General features: G+C 45.3%; 1 protein-coding gene across 1 annotated transcript in view; it reads left to right on the top strand.

The window, feature by feature from the left end:
• The window catches only part of EGFLAM (EGF like, fibronectin type III and laminin G domains), a 149,458-nt gene extending 131,822 nt beyond the window's left edge, over positions 1-17,636 (top strand). Inside the window, 6 exon segments of the mRNA XM_039842625.1 lie at positions 1,696-1,774; positions 4,688-4,725; positions 4,728-4,830; positions 11,090-11,173; positions 15,578-15,681; positions 16,461-17,636. Of these exon segments, the coding sequence (XP_039698559.1) occupies positions 1,696-1,774; positions 4,688-4,725; positions 4,728-4,830; positions 11,090-11,173; positions 15,578-15,681; positions 16,461-16,615 (563 nt within the window). The 3' untranslated portion in view covers positions 16,616-17,636.
• Positions 17,637-20,228: the final 2,592 nt, after the last annotated feature.

The raw sequence follows: 20,228 nt of genomic DNA, 5'->3' as shown, positions 1-20,228 counted from the left end.
TGGTCTTAGGTCTCTTCTCGTCCACCATGCTTGCCTTCCCATTTCTATCTCTGTTCTTCTGGGTCCATTCTCTCTGTGCCTTGCCTTTTCCATTCCTTGCCCAGGGGCTGCCTGTCCATCTGGCTACTCTTTTTTTTTTTTTTTTTTCTTTCTCTGGCATTTCCCCCTGCTCTGACTACTCGTCTTTCTACTCAGTTCTTGCCAGTTTGCAACCCATTCTTTTTGCCTCTCTCTACTTCCTTTTCTTTTCTTCTCCTCTTTCTCCTACCCACTTGAACCAGAAGGGAGACAGGCTGGGGGTGAGGCACAGAATTTCAAGATTCCAAAGTCTGCTGTCTTTGTCCCTGTCCCGAATAGGCCCTCTGGGCTGGCAGGCCCCCTTGTCCAGGGCAGTGCTGATTTAGAGAGCAATAAAGCGATTTCTTGGATAGTCACCTCAGCAATTACCTTTAAATTTTTTATTTCTTTTCCTTTGTTTTTCTTGTTCTCTTTCTTTTTCTTAATTTTACTTTTTATGAAAAGATTTTGGGAACATGCCATGGGGGACCTGCCCACATAGGAACTTATACTTGGAAGCTCAATGTCATTGGGTTTGGGGGTTTGCTTTATCTCTCTCTCTCTCTCTCTTTTAAATGTTTAGAAGTTAAGTTTAAACTCTCCTGTTGTTCATAGTATCGAATAATTATACACGTTCTCCCCTGGGTGTAGCAGAGTCCTTAGTTTCGTGTCTGCTTTGCATCAACTACATATATTTTGTGAAACTCTAATTCTCTCTTGTTTTGTACATTTCTTTGAAATGAGATTAATTCTACCTTAATTTCTTTAAACTGTCCTATCTGTGTCTTCCTAAAGAGGAAAGAGATATGGCAGAAATCCCCTAAATTATCCCCAACTATAAAACCTGTTATTTTGCTAACTATGTGGAAAAGGGTGATTTCTCAGGAAAACAAAGTGATGACAAGTTGAATAAAAGGAAGTACACTTCTAAAATATTGGAAAGTAAGAAGTGGGCTGAGGACCGGAATTAAGGAGAGCCGCTCTGGTTCATGAACTATTGTTCTCTTAGCTGTATGACATTGGGCAAATCCTTGATGATTCCGTGCCTCGTTTTTCTCTTCCAGAAAATGGGACTAAACAACCCTCCCTTTTTCCATGCTACCTGCTCCTTCATGAGATTGTGGTGAAGAGCTTGTGAAATATGACACTGGAAGGTGTTTTGTAAAAACAAGAGTCAGAGCCTCACTTCTCACACTTCACCAGTCCCTTGAGGATGTGGCTCAAGGGGTTCTGGGGGAGCTTTGCTGGGACTTGTTCTTTCCGCCTTCCTCGGAGAACATCCAGGGTTACCCGCAGCTGCACCCCACATAGCCCGAGATCTGCTCTTTGGCTCACAAGAATAACTGGGCACAGTTCAAGCTTCAGCATATCACAAGGCTCCTCAGTAGTGCTGAGGGCATCAAAAGTGATGGCTAGCTCCGGGGAAGGGACACCTGGGAGATGCCAACTTGAGGCCATCAGGCCAGGCAGCTCCAAACCTGGCCAAGAGTGTGTGCGGCCAAGAGGAAGCAGCTGACAAGCTGTTAAAATGTCATATTTCCAGGAGCCGGCTTTCTTTGTATTTTCCTTCCACGTGGTTCAGCACCGGGGTCAAGAGACCCATATACCATGTAACCTCCATTTTCTGTTCTGTCTCAGCCATCACAGAAGCCATTGAGATTCCACAGTTTATCGGCCGCAGTTACCTGACCTATGACAATCCAGATATTCTCAAGAGGTAACAAGTTTCAGTAGGCACCTGCCTTATCTCTCTGGGGGTAGATTTCTCAATGTCTTTCCCAAGGTGTTTCCTTATCTTAACTGTCAGAAGATAATTCTCAGAGAAGGCAGTTTAGCCATAGCCTCGAGGGGACAATTCACACAAAATAAACATAGAAACCAGAACAAAACAAAACAAAAGACAAATTAAACTTGGAAAAGGCAACCCAAACCCTGTCTGGTCAAAGGTTCTGGAGAGAAGAACGTGCCCAGCCTCAGGTTTTCCAGCATTCATCATTCCTGAAGCCAGGGTTATGAGTGTGATTTCCCGGACAGGGCAGTTAGCTGCATGCTGTTCTGTGACCACAGTCTGCAGTTCTGCCTGGAGCCTACAGAGGAAGGTTCTGGTGCTCCCTCGGCGCCAGACAAACTTTACTTTTTCATAAACAAAGGTCCACTGTCCTCTTCAGGCTCTGGCCAGTACAGTGAAGGGTTCCTTAGCTCTCTTCACGAGGATACCAGAGCATGGCACAAGTAGACGTCCAAGTCACCATCTCTGGTGGCAGAAGCTCCAGCCCTTCCCTGGAGTCCAGGCTCCTGGTTTGGAATAGCCTGTTGATATGAAAAGGGATAAACTGGCCCTTTGGCAAAATTTTCAACCTAGTGACGCTCATCTTTGGTGCTTTCAGTTTGCCTCTTCTCTCTTTCTTTTCTCTCCCCTAGTTCTTTGTAGTTTATAGTGTGCCATCCCCCACTAGACCACCAGCACAATCATTCTAGAATTTTCCTTCCTTTTCAAGTTGACTATTTCTTAACTGACTAAGATAAAGCTTTAAGCTAAAAGCACCCAGTCCTTAGGGTAGAATTTGGTGGCTTTTAAGGAACAAAAATGGTTGAAAGACATTTTCCCAGGGCATCGGACACATATAACCCTGGTAACTGAATGCACACCAGACAGACAGACAGACATTGCTTCATTTCTCCAATCCCACATTCTATTTTTCCAGGTGGTCTTGGCATGGGGACTTAGGCAAAATAGATCCCTAAATAAGAGAGACCTTCTTCCTTCTTCAACCTTGTTTCCCCAAAGACGTAAGGGTACTCAGTCCCCAGAAAGCAGGGCCGGCATGAAAGGGACCCAGATCTTCAGCCCCCTGAGGCTTAGTGAACTGCACTAGGTGGTTTGGGAGGAATACGGGGGTTAATGAGCGTAGGAGGCATGGGGCCTCCAAACCAGAGCACCTTGGATGACACTTGTGTGCACATGTGCATGTGCATGTACGCATGCATCTGTGTGAAGCTGTAGGTAAAAGTCCAGTTCAGGTCTGTTTTAGTTAGATGACTTTGACTGCAAGTAACAGAAAACTCAGCTCAAAATGCCTTAAACATGAAGGATATTTACTATTTCATATAACAAGCAGTCCAGACTTCTTAAAAATCCTGGCTTGAGTAATTCAGAGAATCAACTGTATCATCAAAGACCTAAGTCTCCTCTGTCTCTCTGTTTTATTATCCTCAGCATGTTCTCCAGAGGCTACTCCCTTCATGGTTGTAAAACAATTGTCAATAAGATGCTCATAAGATACCTATAAATCTTCAGCGCAATATCCAGTGGTAAAGTAAAAAAACAAACAAACAAACAAAAACTTTTTTTCTCATGTGACTCTTTTTAAAAGGAAAGGAATCTTTCCTAGAACCTTCTTGATAAATTTCCTCTATGTGACTGGATAATGGTTACATTCCTACTCCTAAATCAGTCACCGCAAGAGAAATGGAACCATCATCATGCTTGGCTTCTACCAATCAGTGTATCTAAGACAAGTGAGGGAAGGAAGGAGCCTGGAACAAAAAACTGGGAAAAGCGGATCTCCAGAGAATGGGCCAGGCTGGATTGCTGTGCATGCACTTGGCCTGGTGGAGAAGACAGTTCTATGGACCTTGCTTCCCCCTCACCACTCTGCGCGCCCGCTTGGGGAAGGCAACATTGGTCTCTTGCTGTCTAAACCCAGCTCTGGGAAGCCTAGACGAAAGTCTCTTCCACTGTTTACTGCAGAATGCACTGTACAGCTCTAGGCATGTGGGGCAGACAGAGGGGTGGTACGAGGGACAGAACAGAAAGAGACTTTTCCAACAGCGCCATATTAGTAGTAATATTAAATTATGTTTACTCTTATCTTTTATCTAAGGACCTCATACTTGATCTTCTTCCTGTAACAGATGAAACACTGGTCACCTTAGTGAGAATGGATCTCTAAACTAGTCTATTCCCAGGAACTGATAAGAGCACAAAAGCCTGTGACCCTGTTCCTAGCACGGCTGTAGGGCGGGACCTGACCTGGCAGAGTAGCCCTGCTTTCTTCTCAGCTTCTTGTTCCTCCCCACACTGCAGCTCTCAAGATCATTATCCCATCAAGTCATCTTCCTTGTCTGAAATGCTGCCTCCTGTCCAGTCATTCCTCCTTTGCCCTCAAGGACAGTCACTGCCAGACCTGGCCATCCACAGCCACGATCATAGCCCAGAGACGCTGCCAACTTGAACCTCTTAGCGATTCAGAAACCTTCTTTCTGTTGGGGAATGAGGAACACTTTCCCAAGAACTCTTGAGTAGTTGGACAAGAAAGAAGGAGGATTAAAGTGTGTATAGGGGGAATAGCCTGGGACTGTGGCACTGGCCAGAGTCTGGTTAATCCGTGACTCATCAAGTGCCCTCTTGCGGAGTCATACCACACCGGGGGAGGGGCACGATACTGCAGACTGAGCAGTCCAGACTTTTAGACCTGTGGTGTGACTCGTGGTGGTGATGCCAGTTCTAATTTCCTGGTAGTAAGTGCTAGAGATGCCAGATTATCCTTCTATCTGGCAGAAAAAACTCAGGAACAGATGTTGGTGGAGAATGGTTGATTTGGTGCAATTACTTGTGTATTTCCTCCAGGGTATCAGGATCAAGATCAAACGCATTCATGAGGTTTAAGACACTGCCAAAGATGGCCTGTTGATGTGGAGGGGAGACAGTCCCATGAGACCCAACAGTGACTTCATTTCCTTGGGCCTTCGGGATGGAGCCCTGGTGTTCAGGTAAGCCCCCCTTGCCAGCTGTCTTTGGCATCACCTAGTGATTTTCCTCAGACAGTGCAGATTATGCCAAACAGAGTGATGCAGAAGTGAACCAGACGTAAGCTGCTGAATTAACTGTTGCCTGAAACACCACACGCGTTTGAGGCTCTGGGACTTTCCAGTATCCATCTTCTAGAGCAGCAGTCGGCAGTCCACAGCAGGAGGGCTAACTCTGGCCCACCACCAATGTTTGCAAAGGAAGTTTTATTGGAATGCTACCATACTCATTCATTTATATATTGTCTATGACTGCTTTCAGTGGCATACTTGAATAGTTTTAGTAGGTACTGCAAAGCCTAAAATATTTATTACTTGGCCCTTTACAGAACAATTTTGTGACCCCTTTTTCAGTATGTTTCAGCCATATGCTCCCCCACTTGCAAATTAGGAAGTCATAGGAGGAGGACTTGACACTGCTGAGTGTGGACGTCAGGGCTCTGCCTAATGCTCCAGCTCAGGTGGCTCTGAAGATCTGAAGTTGGGAGACCTGGCTTTAAATTCTGACTCTGCACCTTATTAGCCGTGCGGCCTCAGGAAGGAGAATGCCCACTTTCCACTCTCCCACTACAAAGACCAAAGCACAGATTTGTATCTCAATAGATGAACCCAACATTCAGTTTTTCCAAATGCTTCTCGAGTGATACTGATAAGTCAGTCCCCCAAGTTCTTACCTCTTTTAAGTGAACGTGGACTACTCTCAAACTTTTCGAATGGGTAGCTGTGAAATAGCCAAAGGATTGATTGCCTGATAACTTCTTCCCACCAGAGTGGGCGGGAGCTGGTTTCTCCGGGGCAGTGACTGGCTTGCATAATATGAAAAAGCTTCTCTAGAGATCATGATGACACATCCTCACTTGAAGTTAGAAAACTCGTCTACAGTAGTGATTCTCCAAGCGTGGTCCCTGGACCAGCAGCATCATCATCACCTGGGAACTTCTTAGACATGCAAATTCTCCAGCCTGACCAGAAAAACTCTGGGAGTGAGGCCAGCAATCATTGTTTTCACCATGTTTACAGGCGATTCTCGTGCACGCTAAAGTTTGAAAGCCCAGCTCAGTCTCTGGACTGTCTGCTCCACGAGGGCAGGAATTTCTCTGGCTTTCCCCTCTTTAATTCCTTCTCTGGTGTCTAGCACAAATGTTCACTAAGTGACGTGGAATTAATTGGAATCGAAATAGACAAAGGCAAGATAACTGAGCTACAGAGAAGATGAAGACTTAATTCTGGGCTTCTGTGGTCATGCAATGGAATTACTGACAGCCAAAGTAAGATAATGTCAGTCCTTTCAGTTTGAATAAAAAACATTTTGAGAGGAAATGTCATTTATCCAATATCACGCTTGCCCATAAAGAGCAGAGCACGCTAAGTGATGCGATCCTATGACCGTTGAGGATTTTTGAGAGAAGTGTGTGGTTGAAGGCTAGAGGATGGCCTATGAGAGTAGTTCTCATCATCTCTGTCCCCTTTCCCCCTCTGGCCCCAAGGTCAAACACCAAGCTTTTTACACCCCAGTTTCAGGCTGGCTGCCGCGAAGCCATTTTCTTGTGGTTTTCCTGTGGTTAACCTCACCAAGGCCTCAAGTACTTGATTGTGCCCAGAAAAGCGAACTGAAACAGTAGCTCAGCCGTGGGTGGGAGGCCAACTTCCCCCCTAAACCGCCAGCTGAAACCTATTCACCAGCTGAACAGGGAAACTCAATCTGTGCAGGGCCACCCCAAGGCTCCCACGGGCCCTCACACCCGGCCCTGGCCAGACCCGACAGCCCCCCCACCTTCCCACATTCCCTGGGCATCCTTCGAGCAACTCCATCCTGGACATAATTCTTATGTTACCATTTCATTCTTAAGTTTCTGCAAATTGGCCCCACGTTTTTCTTTTAAGCCTAGAGTTCTCGTTGTGTGCTGTATAAAGGACGCATAGCTAAGACTCTTCCAAGACAGGCATCTCTGTACCTGTCCTTGGACCTGGGGCCAGAGCTGCTGCTCCTCCGTGTGTCCTTCCCTTGAGCAGTTACTTTCCTGCTTCCGTGACCCAACACAGATGTGTGGAAGCGCTAAGGGAGGACTTGGCGTGCAGGCCAGTGGTTTGAAAGTGTCAGCCTGTAGCGAGTTGCGGCAGAGCTTGTTTCCGAGGTAGATTCCTGGGCCTGCACCCAGAGAGTCTCGTCTGCTGGAACAGGTCTTCTTGGGCACCAGAATCTGATTGGAACCAGTCGAACAATGCCCTGTGAAACAGGGTCTGAAGTTGTCAAAGGCATGAGCTTCAAGTCAGACAGGAAAGATTCCCGTGGCCACGTGACCCCCTGAAAGTTTCTGGACCTCAGTGAATGAGTTTATTCATACAGAGGACTTAGTGCAGGGCCTGGCAAATCTAGTATTAGTGATAATAATTATCAAAATTATTGTCCTTGATCAAGTGTTTTTCATGTTCTAAAAAGCCCTACCCTACCTCAGATTAATAACATATGTAAGGCAGTTAGCACAATGTAACTGCTTTATAAAATGTAGCTATTATTATTGCTATTATTATTATTCTTTTCAATTAGACACAGGCCCTGCCGTCAAGCAGCTTACATCAGTGGAGCCTAGAGAGTGAGCTGGTCTAGTCTGACTCGTAGACGAAACATTTTTGAGGTTTTGGTGTTTGATCCAGGTCCAAAGCAAAGAATAGGAAACCTAAGATAATAAAATGTATTCTCTACTTTCTTGACTTTTTTCTTCATCTGAATGCCGGTCCTTTTGTTAATTTAGTGCTCAAAACCCTTCTGTCAGAGAATAAGGGAAAACACTGGAACACTAAAAAAATTATTCATGGGTTTTATGCAAGATTAAGCAGAAGAAAGGGAGTCAAAGTGCTCAGCTAAGATCGTTTTGTTTTGTTTTACAATTATATGTGGGGCATAAAAATGCAGCAAGCAGGTTTGTGAAAAATCACTTGATTGACAATCTTTCCCACTAATTTTCCATGTGACCTTGATAACGTTTTCATGCAACAGAGAATGGGAAGAGATCTGCCATTGGCAAGGTGCCTGGTGCTATAGTTTAAAGGGGGCATGGCTAAGTAGAAGTGTCACCACATGGAGGCTGCCAAGTGGTTTCCAAAAGGCCTCATTTGGTGGCATTTCCTGGTGGCCCACCTTGGTGCTCAGCCTCACAGCTGCATGCCAAGTTGAGTAGGAAAACTTGGATCAGGATAATCTATTCATGCTAACCAGATTCACGAGACATTGGTAGCAAAACCAGACATGCATTTATTTATTTTTTCATTCATGCCCATGTTTTTACTTTTTTAAAAAATCGAGTTATAATTTATAGGAAGTGCACAAACGTTAGGTATACAGTTTGATAAATTCGAACACATGTGAAGACCCGTGGAGCCACCACACAGAACAAAATATGGAATATCTCCCACACCCAAGAAGGCTTCCTTATGCCCCCTCCCAACAAAGCCAACCACCATTCTCGTTATTTTATTATTTTATAAAAGAAAGAGAGATTCCAGGGTGAAGTATCAGGGTGCCTGGGGAATCGGGAGATTATTTGGAGGGTCTGAAATCAGATGGGGGCGGTGGAGAGTCAGGCCATGGAGATGCTGGTCGAGTGTCATGTCCCTGCACGCCCCCGCCTTCCCCGTGATGGCTGGATTCCTATCTGCTAGATGCAGTGCCGACTCCTCTGAGCACATTCTGATTCTTTGCACGAACGGGAGTGCTCTCAACCTGGAGAACACAGTGTGTCCAAACAAGACTGAAAAGGTTTCCATTCACAGGATCACAATCACGTGCCAGTCTAGTGTGTCTGCAATTATACCCAGGTAACCTCTGTTCAGAGATCTGGGTATTCCTGACCTTTTCAGTTACATATTTACAGACTGTTGATTTACTCTCACACATGACTACTCTTCCAGGAGAGGCTCGGCCAGTTTAACTTTTGGTAGCAACTTCCTCCTTCCTGCGAATTCCTCCGGATATGCCATCCACCCTGTTGAGAGCTGCATTAAGTATGGCACATACTTCGGGTGGTGGGATTATTTGTTTAGCTCCTACTGTGTGCTGTGCTCTTTACATATGTTATCTTACTTAATATCCCTTACAAGTCTTAGGAGGCGGTATAATTACCCTCATTTCACAGATGAGGAAACTGAGGCTCAGAAAGATGAGGCAAATTGCCCTAAGTCACTGAGTTCATAATTTGCAAGAGTGAGAATCAAGGCAGGTTAGTCTAATCCACATGTTCCTGCTCATTCTATCACCCCTGCTGCCTCTCGTAAAAGCCACATGCAGTCATTCAGCTACGTTTCTGCCAAGCAGCTCTCAGCCAGGCTTCATATTCATTCATTTCCTCAACAAGCATTTGGCCACTAAATAATGAAATTTGAAAATCCCACCTCCAGGCTGCTTTATACAAGGGACTTTATACTTGATGTGGGAAAATTCATTAGAAAACAGTGGGTTTTTAGGGTCAGAGTCACAGCTTTGTCTCATAGTTTGTCAAGTCGCCCAAGTTCTATTCTTGTTTAAATGTCGATGGGCTGCGTGACTTCTCTGAGCCTCCATTATTAAAGAAAGGACCCGGAGTGCTTTCTCTGGGGAAAGCCAGACGCTTTCTATTCTTGCTCTTTTCTCAGACTGAGTGCATGCAAGAGCTCAGGAACCAAGCCAGGGTTCGTCATTCCAATTTCTTTGCCAGTGAGGTAAAAGAGTAACATGTCCTCTTACAAGATAAGGAGAGAGTAATCCCGGGTGGGATTCATTTTCCTTCAAAAGCATGATTATGATTACATAGGCTTTATTATATTATCAAGAGGAGGTCTAGGCAGTTGGCCCAGTGCCCAGCCAAGAGTAGTCACTCACTAAATATTTGTTGAATTGAATTAAATTAGAATAATTGAATGAACCCTGGACTGAGAGGGATATTTCTCTCTGGTAAACAACATGTGCATGTCTTCTGATAACCTTAGGGTATCCGGGTATCTGGAAACAAATAGAAAATAGAAAGTTACTGAGTGGACCAGATATCACAGTAAAATGGGGGGTGGGAGAGGCAGATAAGACACCAAGTTCAAGTCTTATACTTTTAGCTTTGGAATTAGTTTTGGAATTTTAGATGATTTCCTTAATCTCTTTGGGGCTTAGCCTACTCCTCAGTGTTCCGTTCCGTTTTGTTTTTTAAAAAGTGAAAACACATGTATTAGTTTCCAGGGGCTGCCGTAACAAATGACCATAAATTGAGTGGCTTAAAACAACAAACATTTATTCTTTCGCACTTCTAGAGGCGGGAAGTCCAACACGCAGGTGCTGGCAGGGTTGGTTCCTTCTGGGGGCCCTGAAGGAGAATCTGTTCCATGCCTCTCTCCTAGTTTCTAGTGATGGCTGGCAATCCTTGGCGTGCCTGGGCTTGTAAATGCATCATTCCAATCTCTGCTTTCATCTTCATATGGCATTCTTCCCTGTGTGTCTGTGTCCAAATTTCCTATTCTTATGAGGACACCAGTCATATTGGACGTAGGGCCACCTTAAGCCAGTATGGCTTCATTTTGACTAATTGCATCTGCAAAGACCTTATTTCCAATTAAGGTCACATTCTGAGGTTCTCCGTGGACATTCATTTGGGGGGACAGTATTCAACCTTTGTTTGTGTAACACATTATAACTGATGAAACCCTTCTTGTTCCTGAAACTATACTGATACTTCTGTGCATGGGGCTTTAAAAAAATCATCAGCTTTGAGGATATTAGGCTAAGTGAAAAACGCCAGTCACAAAGAGACAAACGCTGTATGATTCTACTTACATGAGGTACCCACAGTCATCGAATACATAGAGACAGAAAGTAGAATGGTAGTTGCCAGGGGTAGGACAGGTGGGATGGGGAGCTGTTGTTTAAAGGGTACAGAGTTTCAGTTTTGCCACGTAAAAAGAGTTCTGGAGATCGTTTGCACAACAATGTGAATATATTTAACACCACTGAGCTATACACTTAAAAATGGTTAAGATGGTAGGTTTTATGTTATGTATCTTTTGCCGCAATTAAGAACATTGTCTGATCATTCGTGACCTAGTTTGGAAACCTAATTCATAACACTACTGTGTTGTTTTGTGTTAAGTAATCTACATTCTGAGTTGCATGGAGCTTTTGCAACGTATCATTTGTGAATGCGTGTCTTCCTGTGCTTCAGTGCTTTATTCTGTTGTCTGCCTTGTTCTTCCCCGACGGCCTTAGCTATAACCTGGGCAGTGGTGTGGCATCCATCATGGTGAACGGCTCCTTCAATGATGGTCGGTGGCACCGCGTCAAGGCTGTTAGGTGAGTGCCCGCCCCAGAGTGAGACAGCGGGAGGAACTGTCCAGGTCCCTCTTCCCCACTCTGGCCTGACGTCCCACACTCCCGATCCAGGTCGCTGAGGGCAGTTGGCTACCAACGCCCATGTGTGCCCTTCACTGACACTGAGAGGCCAGAGAGGCCGTATTTTGAAATCTCCATTCAACAGTGACCTTCTGGAGAAAGGGCTTTTTGATGGCTAAACTGGAAGAGGGCCTCTCTGTTTGGTGAGATCTAGATATCTCTAGTGAGATGAGACTTCAAGGCAGTAGACTGAGGAATACTTCAAATCTCATTATGTAGGCAATGGCCCACTTTATTTTTATTTTTGTTTTAGACATTGTATTATCTGAACCTTAGAAGCGATATGTAACCTGCCCCAATTACATATCTCCCCCATCCCAGAAGTCACTCCCCTGACTTCTGATTAACTTTGGGTGAACCATTCCTTCAAAATTACAGTGCTGCTACTTACGTCTATATTCCTAACAACACATTTTGAGAAACCAAACTTAGCTGCATGAAGAAACGTCAGTCCTGCCCTGGTAGATGAAGTTTACAGGAGATGAGCCGTACAGCGCTTTTTGGTTTGGGTTCCCTGAGAATTTGCCACAGCCCTTCCTGGGGAGTTCAGGGGGACGGTCATGAGTGGGGCTTGGGAAACCTGGGGCTACCATGGTCATTTTCCTACTCAGCTCACATACAGGCTATGGCAGAAGTAGCCTTGTTGGACCCCGCTCTCTTGTACACTGTGCCTGCCTTTGATACCTAAAAGGATGTGCAAGGACACGGGGGCAGATCTGTGCCCATCAGCCGCCCAAGTGGCCTGGAAAGCCCTTGAGATAGAGATTTTGAGAGATTCTGAATTCTGACTTGTTATAAAAAGAAATGTCTTCCTGAAGTAAATAGTTATAGGTTTGATCTAAAATATCCTCTAGAATATAAAGTAAAAGCTCGTAGTAAAATCTAGCTCCAAGATACTCTAGACCAGGCGTCCCCAACTCCTGGGCCGTGGACCGGTTCTGGTCCGCGGCCTGTTAGGACCAGGCTGCAGGAAGTGAGTGGCAGGTGAGCGAGCGAAGCTTCGTCTGAATTTGCGGCCTCTCCCCAGCGCTAGCATCACCGCCTCAACTCCACCTCAGATCATCAGCCATTAGATTCTCACAGGAGCACCAGTCCCTAGTGCCAAAAAGGTTGCGGACCGCTACTCTAGACTGTGTGGCTCCTAAGTTACTCATTTCTCCCTCTTACTCAGCTATAAAAGGGCTCACTCAGAAACACGAAATACTCGACCGCACTTCATCCCTGTAGCTCCCATCCCGTGAACACTCTGCTCTCAACTTGCTTGAACAGAGAAGGTCGGTAGGACACTCAAACATTGTGGAAGGATTTTTAAATCCTCAAGATTGTTGTGGTTTGACTATGCGCATTAAGATACACATTGGTGGGGATTTCAGGCACTTCCTAGACATCTAAGGAAACAAACATTAAAGGACTTTCCCAAGACTATACAACCGTTTGTGGGCAGAGCCAAGATTAGAATCTTAGATCAAAGCTCTTTCCGTCCCACTCTGTGGTACAGCCGACCCCAGCTAAGATTTCGGATGTTTTGGGGGGATTAGGCAGGGAATGTTTCATCTATCAGAGCATCAAGCTTGGCACCACGAAGACGGTTTAGCAGACTTGGCTCTTACTATTTTCATCACTGATATCTCTCCCAGTGGGTCTGAGGTTGCAGCGAGGGTTGAACAGAACGAACTGAGACCAGGAACTGGATAGAGGTGAGGATTCAAGCAGATATCGTGAACTGTGTCCCAGAGTATCAGACAGGCCTTAAAGGGTGGCATGACAGATCTAAGCAGGAACTGGGTGAAAGCCTTGGATGTCAACTGTGGCAAGTGGGTTGGATTTGGATGGAAACCTTAATTCTCTGCAGTAGGTTCCAGGATCAGAGAAAGAGGAATTAATGCCAAGGAAATCGCTAAGGGGAGCCTTGTTTTGTATACTGTTTTGCTCTGAGTAATCCTGGTTTTGCAGGCATTAATCCTAGCAGAAAAGAGAGAGCAAATTCTCATTTATCAAGCATCTTCAGGATACCAGGTACTCTACATCCTTTATCTCAGTTAATATTCACAGTAACTTAGGTTTTATAATCTTCATTTTGTGGATGAGAATGATGATATATTGTTAACAATAATGACACATTCTTCCACCACTCTTTATAAAGCAGCATATATCAGGTACCATGCTCTGTGCTTTGCATGCATAATCTCTGATCTCCAGAATAGCTTTGGAAGAGGGGCATAGTTATTCTCATTTCAGTGGAGGAGTTGAAACTCCACAAATTCACTTTTTCATTTATCTACCACTATGAGCCATATACTATTCCAGACACATGAGATACATCATTGAATAATACCAGCATCCTTGCCTTGATGGCTGTGCATTCTAACGGGAGGCAATAGACAATTAGTAATAAACATAATGAAGAAGTTAATTACTTATTAAGTTAGAAGATGATACCACGTTTATTTTCAAATCTAAGATGCCATGAATTGTAAGACATATCTTTTTTTCTGAGATGTTAAAAATAAAACATTCTTAGAACTGATGAAATAAAGTAGAAAAAAATGGAATTTTTTAGAGAAATGGGGAGAAAAGGCAGGGCAGGTAAGGCAAGGTTTGGGAGCATCGCCCATCACAGCGTTCAGGTATGAGATTCTAAAATGGCATATCCAAAATGGGGAGGTGGCAGTGTGTGGTCTTGAGGGTTGAGGACAGAACAAGAGAAATATTTCTAAAGCCAGTTGCTAAGAGCGATGCTATCAAGAGATAATGCCTGGATAATCAGATTTATATTATTGTACAACTCTCCAAAAAAGGGGGTAGAGCCTGAGAAGTGAGAACCCGAGCCCCTTCTCTACTTCATGTAGCTGGCACACTGCTCTTTCCTTACGCATGAAAACATAACAAAAGTCAATTCACTGGAGAAAGTAAACTAAAGGTGTCTGGAATGGGAGACACTAGGTCTAAATGAATACCGGACTACTGTATATTGTACAAATTAAGACTGGGGACTATGCGAAAGTTCGTATGTTGAATATTAAGAATTCTGTAATTCTTTCCCCGATGGGATTCCAAAATGTTGATAGCCAGACACAGTAAGGAGAGTAGAAAATCCAGGTGTCCCTCTAGGAAACGATGGAACCAGATCACAGCCCAATCAAGCCACGGTCAGCAAAACCCATTCTGCACACAGAGCTTCCAATTTGCTTTTTAGAACTCGATACTTCACTGTAAAGTGGCAATCAGCCATCATGAGGCATTTGGAAAAGACCTCCAATATGAAACATGGTATCAGAACAGATAGACATAACAAAGCAACTTGGGGGAAACAGCCTATGAATAAAAAAAGGATAAAAAATATTAATATTGCCAGGAGATAAGGGAGGTTATTAACCAAGAAACATGAACTGTTTGCTATAAATCAGAAATATGAAAAGACCAATAAAGAAATCTTAAAGGAAAAAAAAAAAAAAGAAGGCCTGGGTTCGTATATCCCTAAAAGCAATAAAAACAAACATACTTTTCTGAAAAAGGCTCGTGGGGCTATTTAGTTTTAGAAATCAACTCAGAAAACTGCAAAGCCCTTGTCACAGATAAACACCTCCACTCCACTGTCTTTGGAGTCACTTTGGAGTGACGATGTGGATCCTTCAGAAACTTCTAAGCCACTTTTCATCCCTTCCTAGAGTAATCCTCCGCAGACAAAAACTGCTACATTGGCTTCCCATTGTGCTTAGAATAACATCCAAACTCACCATGTGTCACCACGATACCATCGTTCCTCCCCTTAAAGTTCTTTGCTTCCTTCTCACCTTCAGGATAAATTCTAAGCTCCTCGTGCCCTTCACCATCAACTTCTGGCTTCATCTTTCTACACTCTGTTCCCACCTCTAGAATTCTCTACGTTCAGTCTGTACTAACCTGCTTTCCTTTCTCTCTTTGCCACAGCCACTTCCTGTTTGCATTAATTAGCTTTCTCCTTCACCTGACCTATCCAGCCTTGAAAACTCGTCTCAGACAGAATCTCCTTTGCGAATCATTCCCTAGCCCTCTCCTCTTCCTGTATTATTCCACTGCATCCTGGAATTTTTCTTCCATAGAGTGGTGACACTGAATCGTCATTAGCAATTTGATTTTTTGTTTTGTCTTTCTCAGTAGGCCTAAAACTCCTGAGGGCCAGGAATGTGCTTGTTTGTTCGTTTTTCATTTTTGCAGCTGCACCATTTATCATAGTGCCTGCTGCATAGTAGGTACTCGGATACATTTTTATTGAAATGAATGAATGATTGAATGGAGCTCCACAAATGGTGGTGGTTTTCACAGGGATGGCCAATCTGGAAAGGTAACCGTGGATGACTATGGGGCCAGGACAGGCAAATCACCAGGCATGATGAGACAGCTCAACATCAATGGAGCTCTGTACGTGGGTAAGTGACCTTCGACCAAATCTAAAACACGCCAGTGTGTTTTCTTGTTAGTCGTCCACTTGCCGCCCTGGGGCTCCCCAAAGTCGCGCCCTTCACTGGAACAGTCAAATAGCTGGAAATCAGGCTGCTGTCCAGATAATTCATCCTCTCGTTTTCTGAACTTCTGACTCATGGCTGAGGGGGCAGGAAGCACTTAAATGCTTTGTGCTTTGGACTGATCCACCAGGAAAACCATGCTTTTCTTGTTTATAGAACAGGAACCTTCTAAATATAGCTCCACTATTTTCTAGGTGGAAGGAGAATCTCTTTTTCTAGCCCTTTTCAAAATTAGAATGAGTGATATTTCTGTAAATAGCTTAGAACCCGCTACTGCAGACACATAAGCATGAAAAGATGTCTCTGTCCATATGATATTTTCTAAAAGTACGCTTAATTGAAAGCATTCAACATTAGTGTATTTCTTTTGGTTTAAGATGATATCGCCTCTAACTACAAACAACATTTTGTTGACACTGTCCATTTCAAAATTTACCAGATACTATTTGGTATGAAGTGGCCAGTCGGGTCAGAAATCACGCATGATGCAGGTGGTGTATCAGATCGATCCAAGTCAACCTGTTCCTTCAGGGATAATTATAAATTAGATGAGAGGTACCGAGCAGTTTGAAGGACCTCACTTATCCTGCCAGCCAAGGGATGCCTTGGTCAGCAGACACTCACGTGTCCTAAAGAGACATCCTCCCCTTCGGCTCACACATCTCCCTCTTGCTTCCTGGCAGGGGGAATGAAGGAAATTGCTCTGCACACGAACAGACAATACATGCGAGGCCTCGTGGGCTGCATCTCTCATTTCACCCTGTCCACCGATTACCACATTTCTCTCGTGGAAGACGCCGTGGATGGGAAAAACATCAACACGTGTGGAGCCAAGTAATGCCAGCCAGCCTTGCCCAAGGAACAGAGCCTACTATCCTGAGAATCCTGGGCGCCCCGAGACTCTGCCTGATGCCACACACAGAGGCGCGGGGACCAGGTGTGTTTCTTCTCATCAAGGAGAAACTAGAACCAAGACGGGAGTCCCTGTGTGGCCTTTCCTGCCGACACTCCGTGGGCCACACCCAAAGGAATCCTCTGTGGAGGAAGCATCGAACTTTGTCCATTGACTGTGGAGTGACTGCCAGGGATCACACATCAAGGCAAATTCCAGGGCCCGTCTGCTGTAGCTCAATGACTGTGTTGTGATTCATAGTGCATTAAAAAAAGAAAGAAAGCGAGAAAGACCCGAAGGGCAGTATTAAAATACTTCTCTCCTTTTCTGACTCATGATACTTACTGACAGCAGAATGACTGTGTGACCTTGAACTTCGAATTTCTCACCTTGGCCCATGAATTATTAGGATTAACCCCTTCCACTCCTCACTGGCTGGTTCAATGTGCTGTGACCATTCCATGAAAATAAGGATGAGGGGAGACTATATAGAATTATAATTATTATGCTGCCCCCCCCCAAAGTTTACCTTTAGTGAGAAATCCCTACTTTTTATAATGCTAATCTAAGAAAATGGGCACCATGATTTTGTAGCTATCCTTTTGTATGTGTATATTTTTATAGCTGCAAATTGTCCACACAGTATACTTTTGCAAGTTTGGGTGGACAACTCTGAATTCTTTGCACACTTCCTAAAAATTTTCTCCCAAGGGAGACTTGTTTGGGCTCTTTGTGGCATCAGTGGAGTGGGGTAGGTAACTTGGGGGTGCATTCTCTCAGGGAGCTGACCATTCTTTTTCGGTAAGTGTTGACGGCTCAAGGAGATGAATCCGAAACTCTTAAAATAAGCAGATTAAAAGGCACATGTGGGTCACCCACTGAGGTGGGTCACTGTCATTTTTGTTTAAAGAGAGGGGGAATGTCTGTAGTAAACTTGAATAAAGGAGATGAAGAAGGCTAGAACTCATTCATTTAGTCATTGATTCATTTGTGGAGGTGTTACTGATCCCTGCAGAAGCCATGTCCAGAAGTGAACACTAAGACAATGAGTGTTTCTGAGGCTGTGCTGGGGGCTGAGAAGCAGGGCTGCTTCCTTCTGAGCCATCGGCCGTGCCCCTTTGCTATTCACACGTGATGCTGGTGACAGCTGGCTCACTGGCAGCTCCCCAAAGACAGGCCTTGCTAAGGGAAAGGTGAGATGAACGCTGCCCCCAAAGAGCAGGGAAATATGACCCAACTCACACAAGGGTTTATAATTAGCCCCAGTCCTGACTCGACTCTTGTTTGTGCAACATTCATTCAGCGAAGACGTTGAGCTTTGTGCACAGCACAGTTCGGGGGCACATTAAGAACTCTATAACATGAATAAATCAACTAGAGGCATTCACCTTATGCTTCAACCTTCTGCTTCCATTCCTGGGGACTCTGAGGACCAGGAGCCATCTTCCCAGATGAATAATGGTGACGACAAAACAGTATAATAATTCATCCTCTTCTACATATGTCTCCTTGTGAGTGCAGTTTGGAGAAAAGCCACATGGTAGAAAGTGGGTTTTGCCACCTCCCAAACACCCTCACCTCAATATCTTCACCTTGGAGACTGCTAGGGTCAGTGCTTCCCAAGATGTAATAGAGTTGCTTTCATAGCACATTTTGAATCAATTGCCTCCAGCCAAAAATATCATTGTGATTTTAGCAAAATATCCAGCTGAGCTGAAGCCAGAAAAATTGTGCTGTAGATGAGCTTTTGTTCCACGCAAGTGTGATCCAGAGAGAAATGCAATGACCCAGGGATGCGGACTTAAGAGTGTGTTGAAGTTGACAAGAATTCTGAACCACCAACGTGGGGGGGATGCAGAAGGGGCTGAAAGGGGAAGTTGACACTGATGGATTCACGGCAGTAGAGATCCTGCTGGTGAGAGGGATACAGAGACCCAAGAGGAGCTGATCACATGGGAGGCTCAAGGTAAACAGGGTAAGAGACAGTACATCCCAAGCTATAAATAAGGTTCTTTCATCCTCTCAGAGGATGAAAACCAGGAGATGTGGGATGAGTTTATAGCAGAGGTGGTTGTAAGGATAGAAATTGTCTTGAAGCCGAGGGCTTAGACCTGGGTTCAGAAGGTCGGAGAGAGCTGACCCGAGTTCAGCCTGGATTGGTGGGTCCTCGGTTTTCTAAGCGTATCTTTTGCCGTGATAAGGCTGCGTAACAAACAACCACAAAAACGCAGTGGCATACAGGAATAAGCATTTATTGTTTACATGCCTTGAGTGGTCAACTTGGCAACTCTGCTGATCCTGGCTGGGCTTGACTAGGCATTTCTTCTGGTCTCAGCTGGACTTGTTCATATGTGAGGCAGTTGGCTAATTTAGGATGGCTTTGGCCGGGACGGTGGCGTGATGTGAGCCTGCTCCATGTGGCTCTCCTGCTCCTCCAGGGACCAGTGGGCGAGCCTGACATGCCCTTTACATGACGGAGGAGGGTAAGAGCCCTAGAGTAAAGGTATAAGTAAGGCCTTTTAAAGCCTAGGTTTGGAACTGCCACTCGTCACTTCTGCTACATCCTATTAGTCAAAGTGTGTAGATTCAAGAGATGAAGAAATAGAATCCACCTCCATTGCCAGAGCAACAACGAAGTCCCCTGGCGAAGGGCATGGAGACAGGGAGGGTGAAAAATCAGGGCCATCCCTGCCATTAAGCCCACCACAGTAAGTCATACGTTGTTGAGAGAAGTGGTGCCATAGGGATGAGGCGGCCCCGGAGGAGTGTTCTTCTGCAGGGAAGCTTGGGGATGGGGACAGGGTCCGTGAGGTTTCCGGTGACTGGCCCAGCCAGGCCAGGTCCAATGGGGCAGCACTTGCCCCCTCCTCCAGGCTTGTCTGCTGCCCCCCTGTCCTCCCTCATTCTTCCACCCATTGTCTGACACTTGGCAGTGTTGTTATTCTGAGGAGCAGGGTCGAGCAGAGGGATGGCGTCTGTGCCAGGGCTTCTGGGTAGTGGCTCTGCTGAGAGTCACGTTGGAGAAGGCTGACTGGGCTCCTGGCTCAAGAGGGAGGTTTGAGGAGTAGTCAGGGAACTCGGAGGTTAACGAAATCCCCATCCTGCCCAGGAAGGAGATCATGAAGCATGGGTTTATGAAAAGCTTTTGTCCCACAATCAGGATCTGAGAAAATTCCCCAGAACTTCCCATGGTTCTAAGCAAGGATGGCTGGAGGGCGGGGTGAGGGAAGGGCATGCTCTTGCTTTTCCTATTAAAACTGACCTTCATAACCCCACGTTCCCTCTAAGCCCAATCGTGGGATTTCTCTCAGGAAGGCCTGCAGGGATCTTCCTCGTCCCCGCACGGCCCCAGAAGCTCGTGAGGAGGTAGCGCGATGCCCCCGGCCCTGGCCGGCACCCCTCTGAGTGGCCGTCCTGCTCTCCGCCTTCTTATTCGCCTTTCATTTCCTGACCCAGTCCCGTTCCAGCCTCCAGACCTGATCCAACACAAACAGCCCCTCTGGTTTCCTTACACTAACAGCCATGGTTTCAGAGTATCTGGTGCTTTCCTTCCGACTTC

This window comes from Pteropus medius, unplaced genomic scaffold (genome assembly GCF_902729225.1).
Source record: "Pteropus medius unplaced genomic scaffold, Ma_sr-lr_union100, whole genome shotgun sequence".
NCBI lineage: Eukaryota > Metazoa > Chordata > Mammalia > Chiroptera > Pteropodidae > Pteropus > Pteropus medius.
This window is presented reverse-complemented; position numbering and strand designations above follow the sequence as displayed.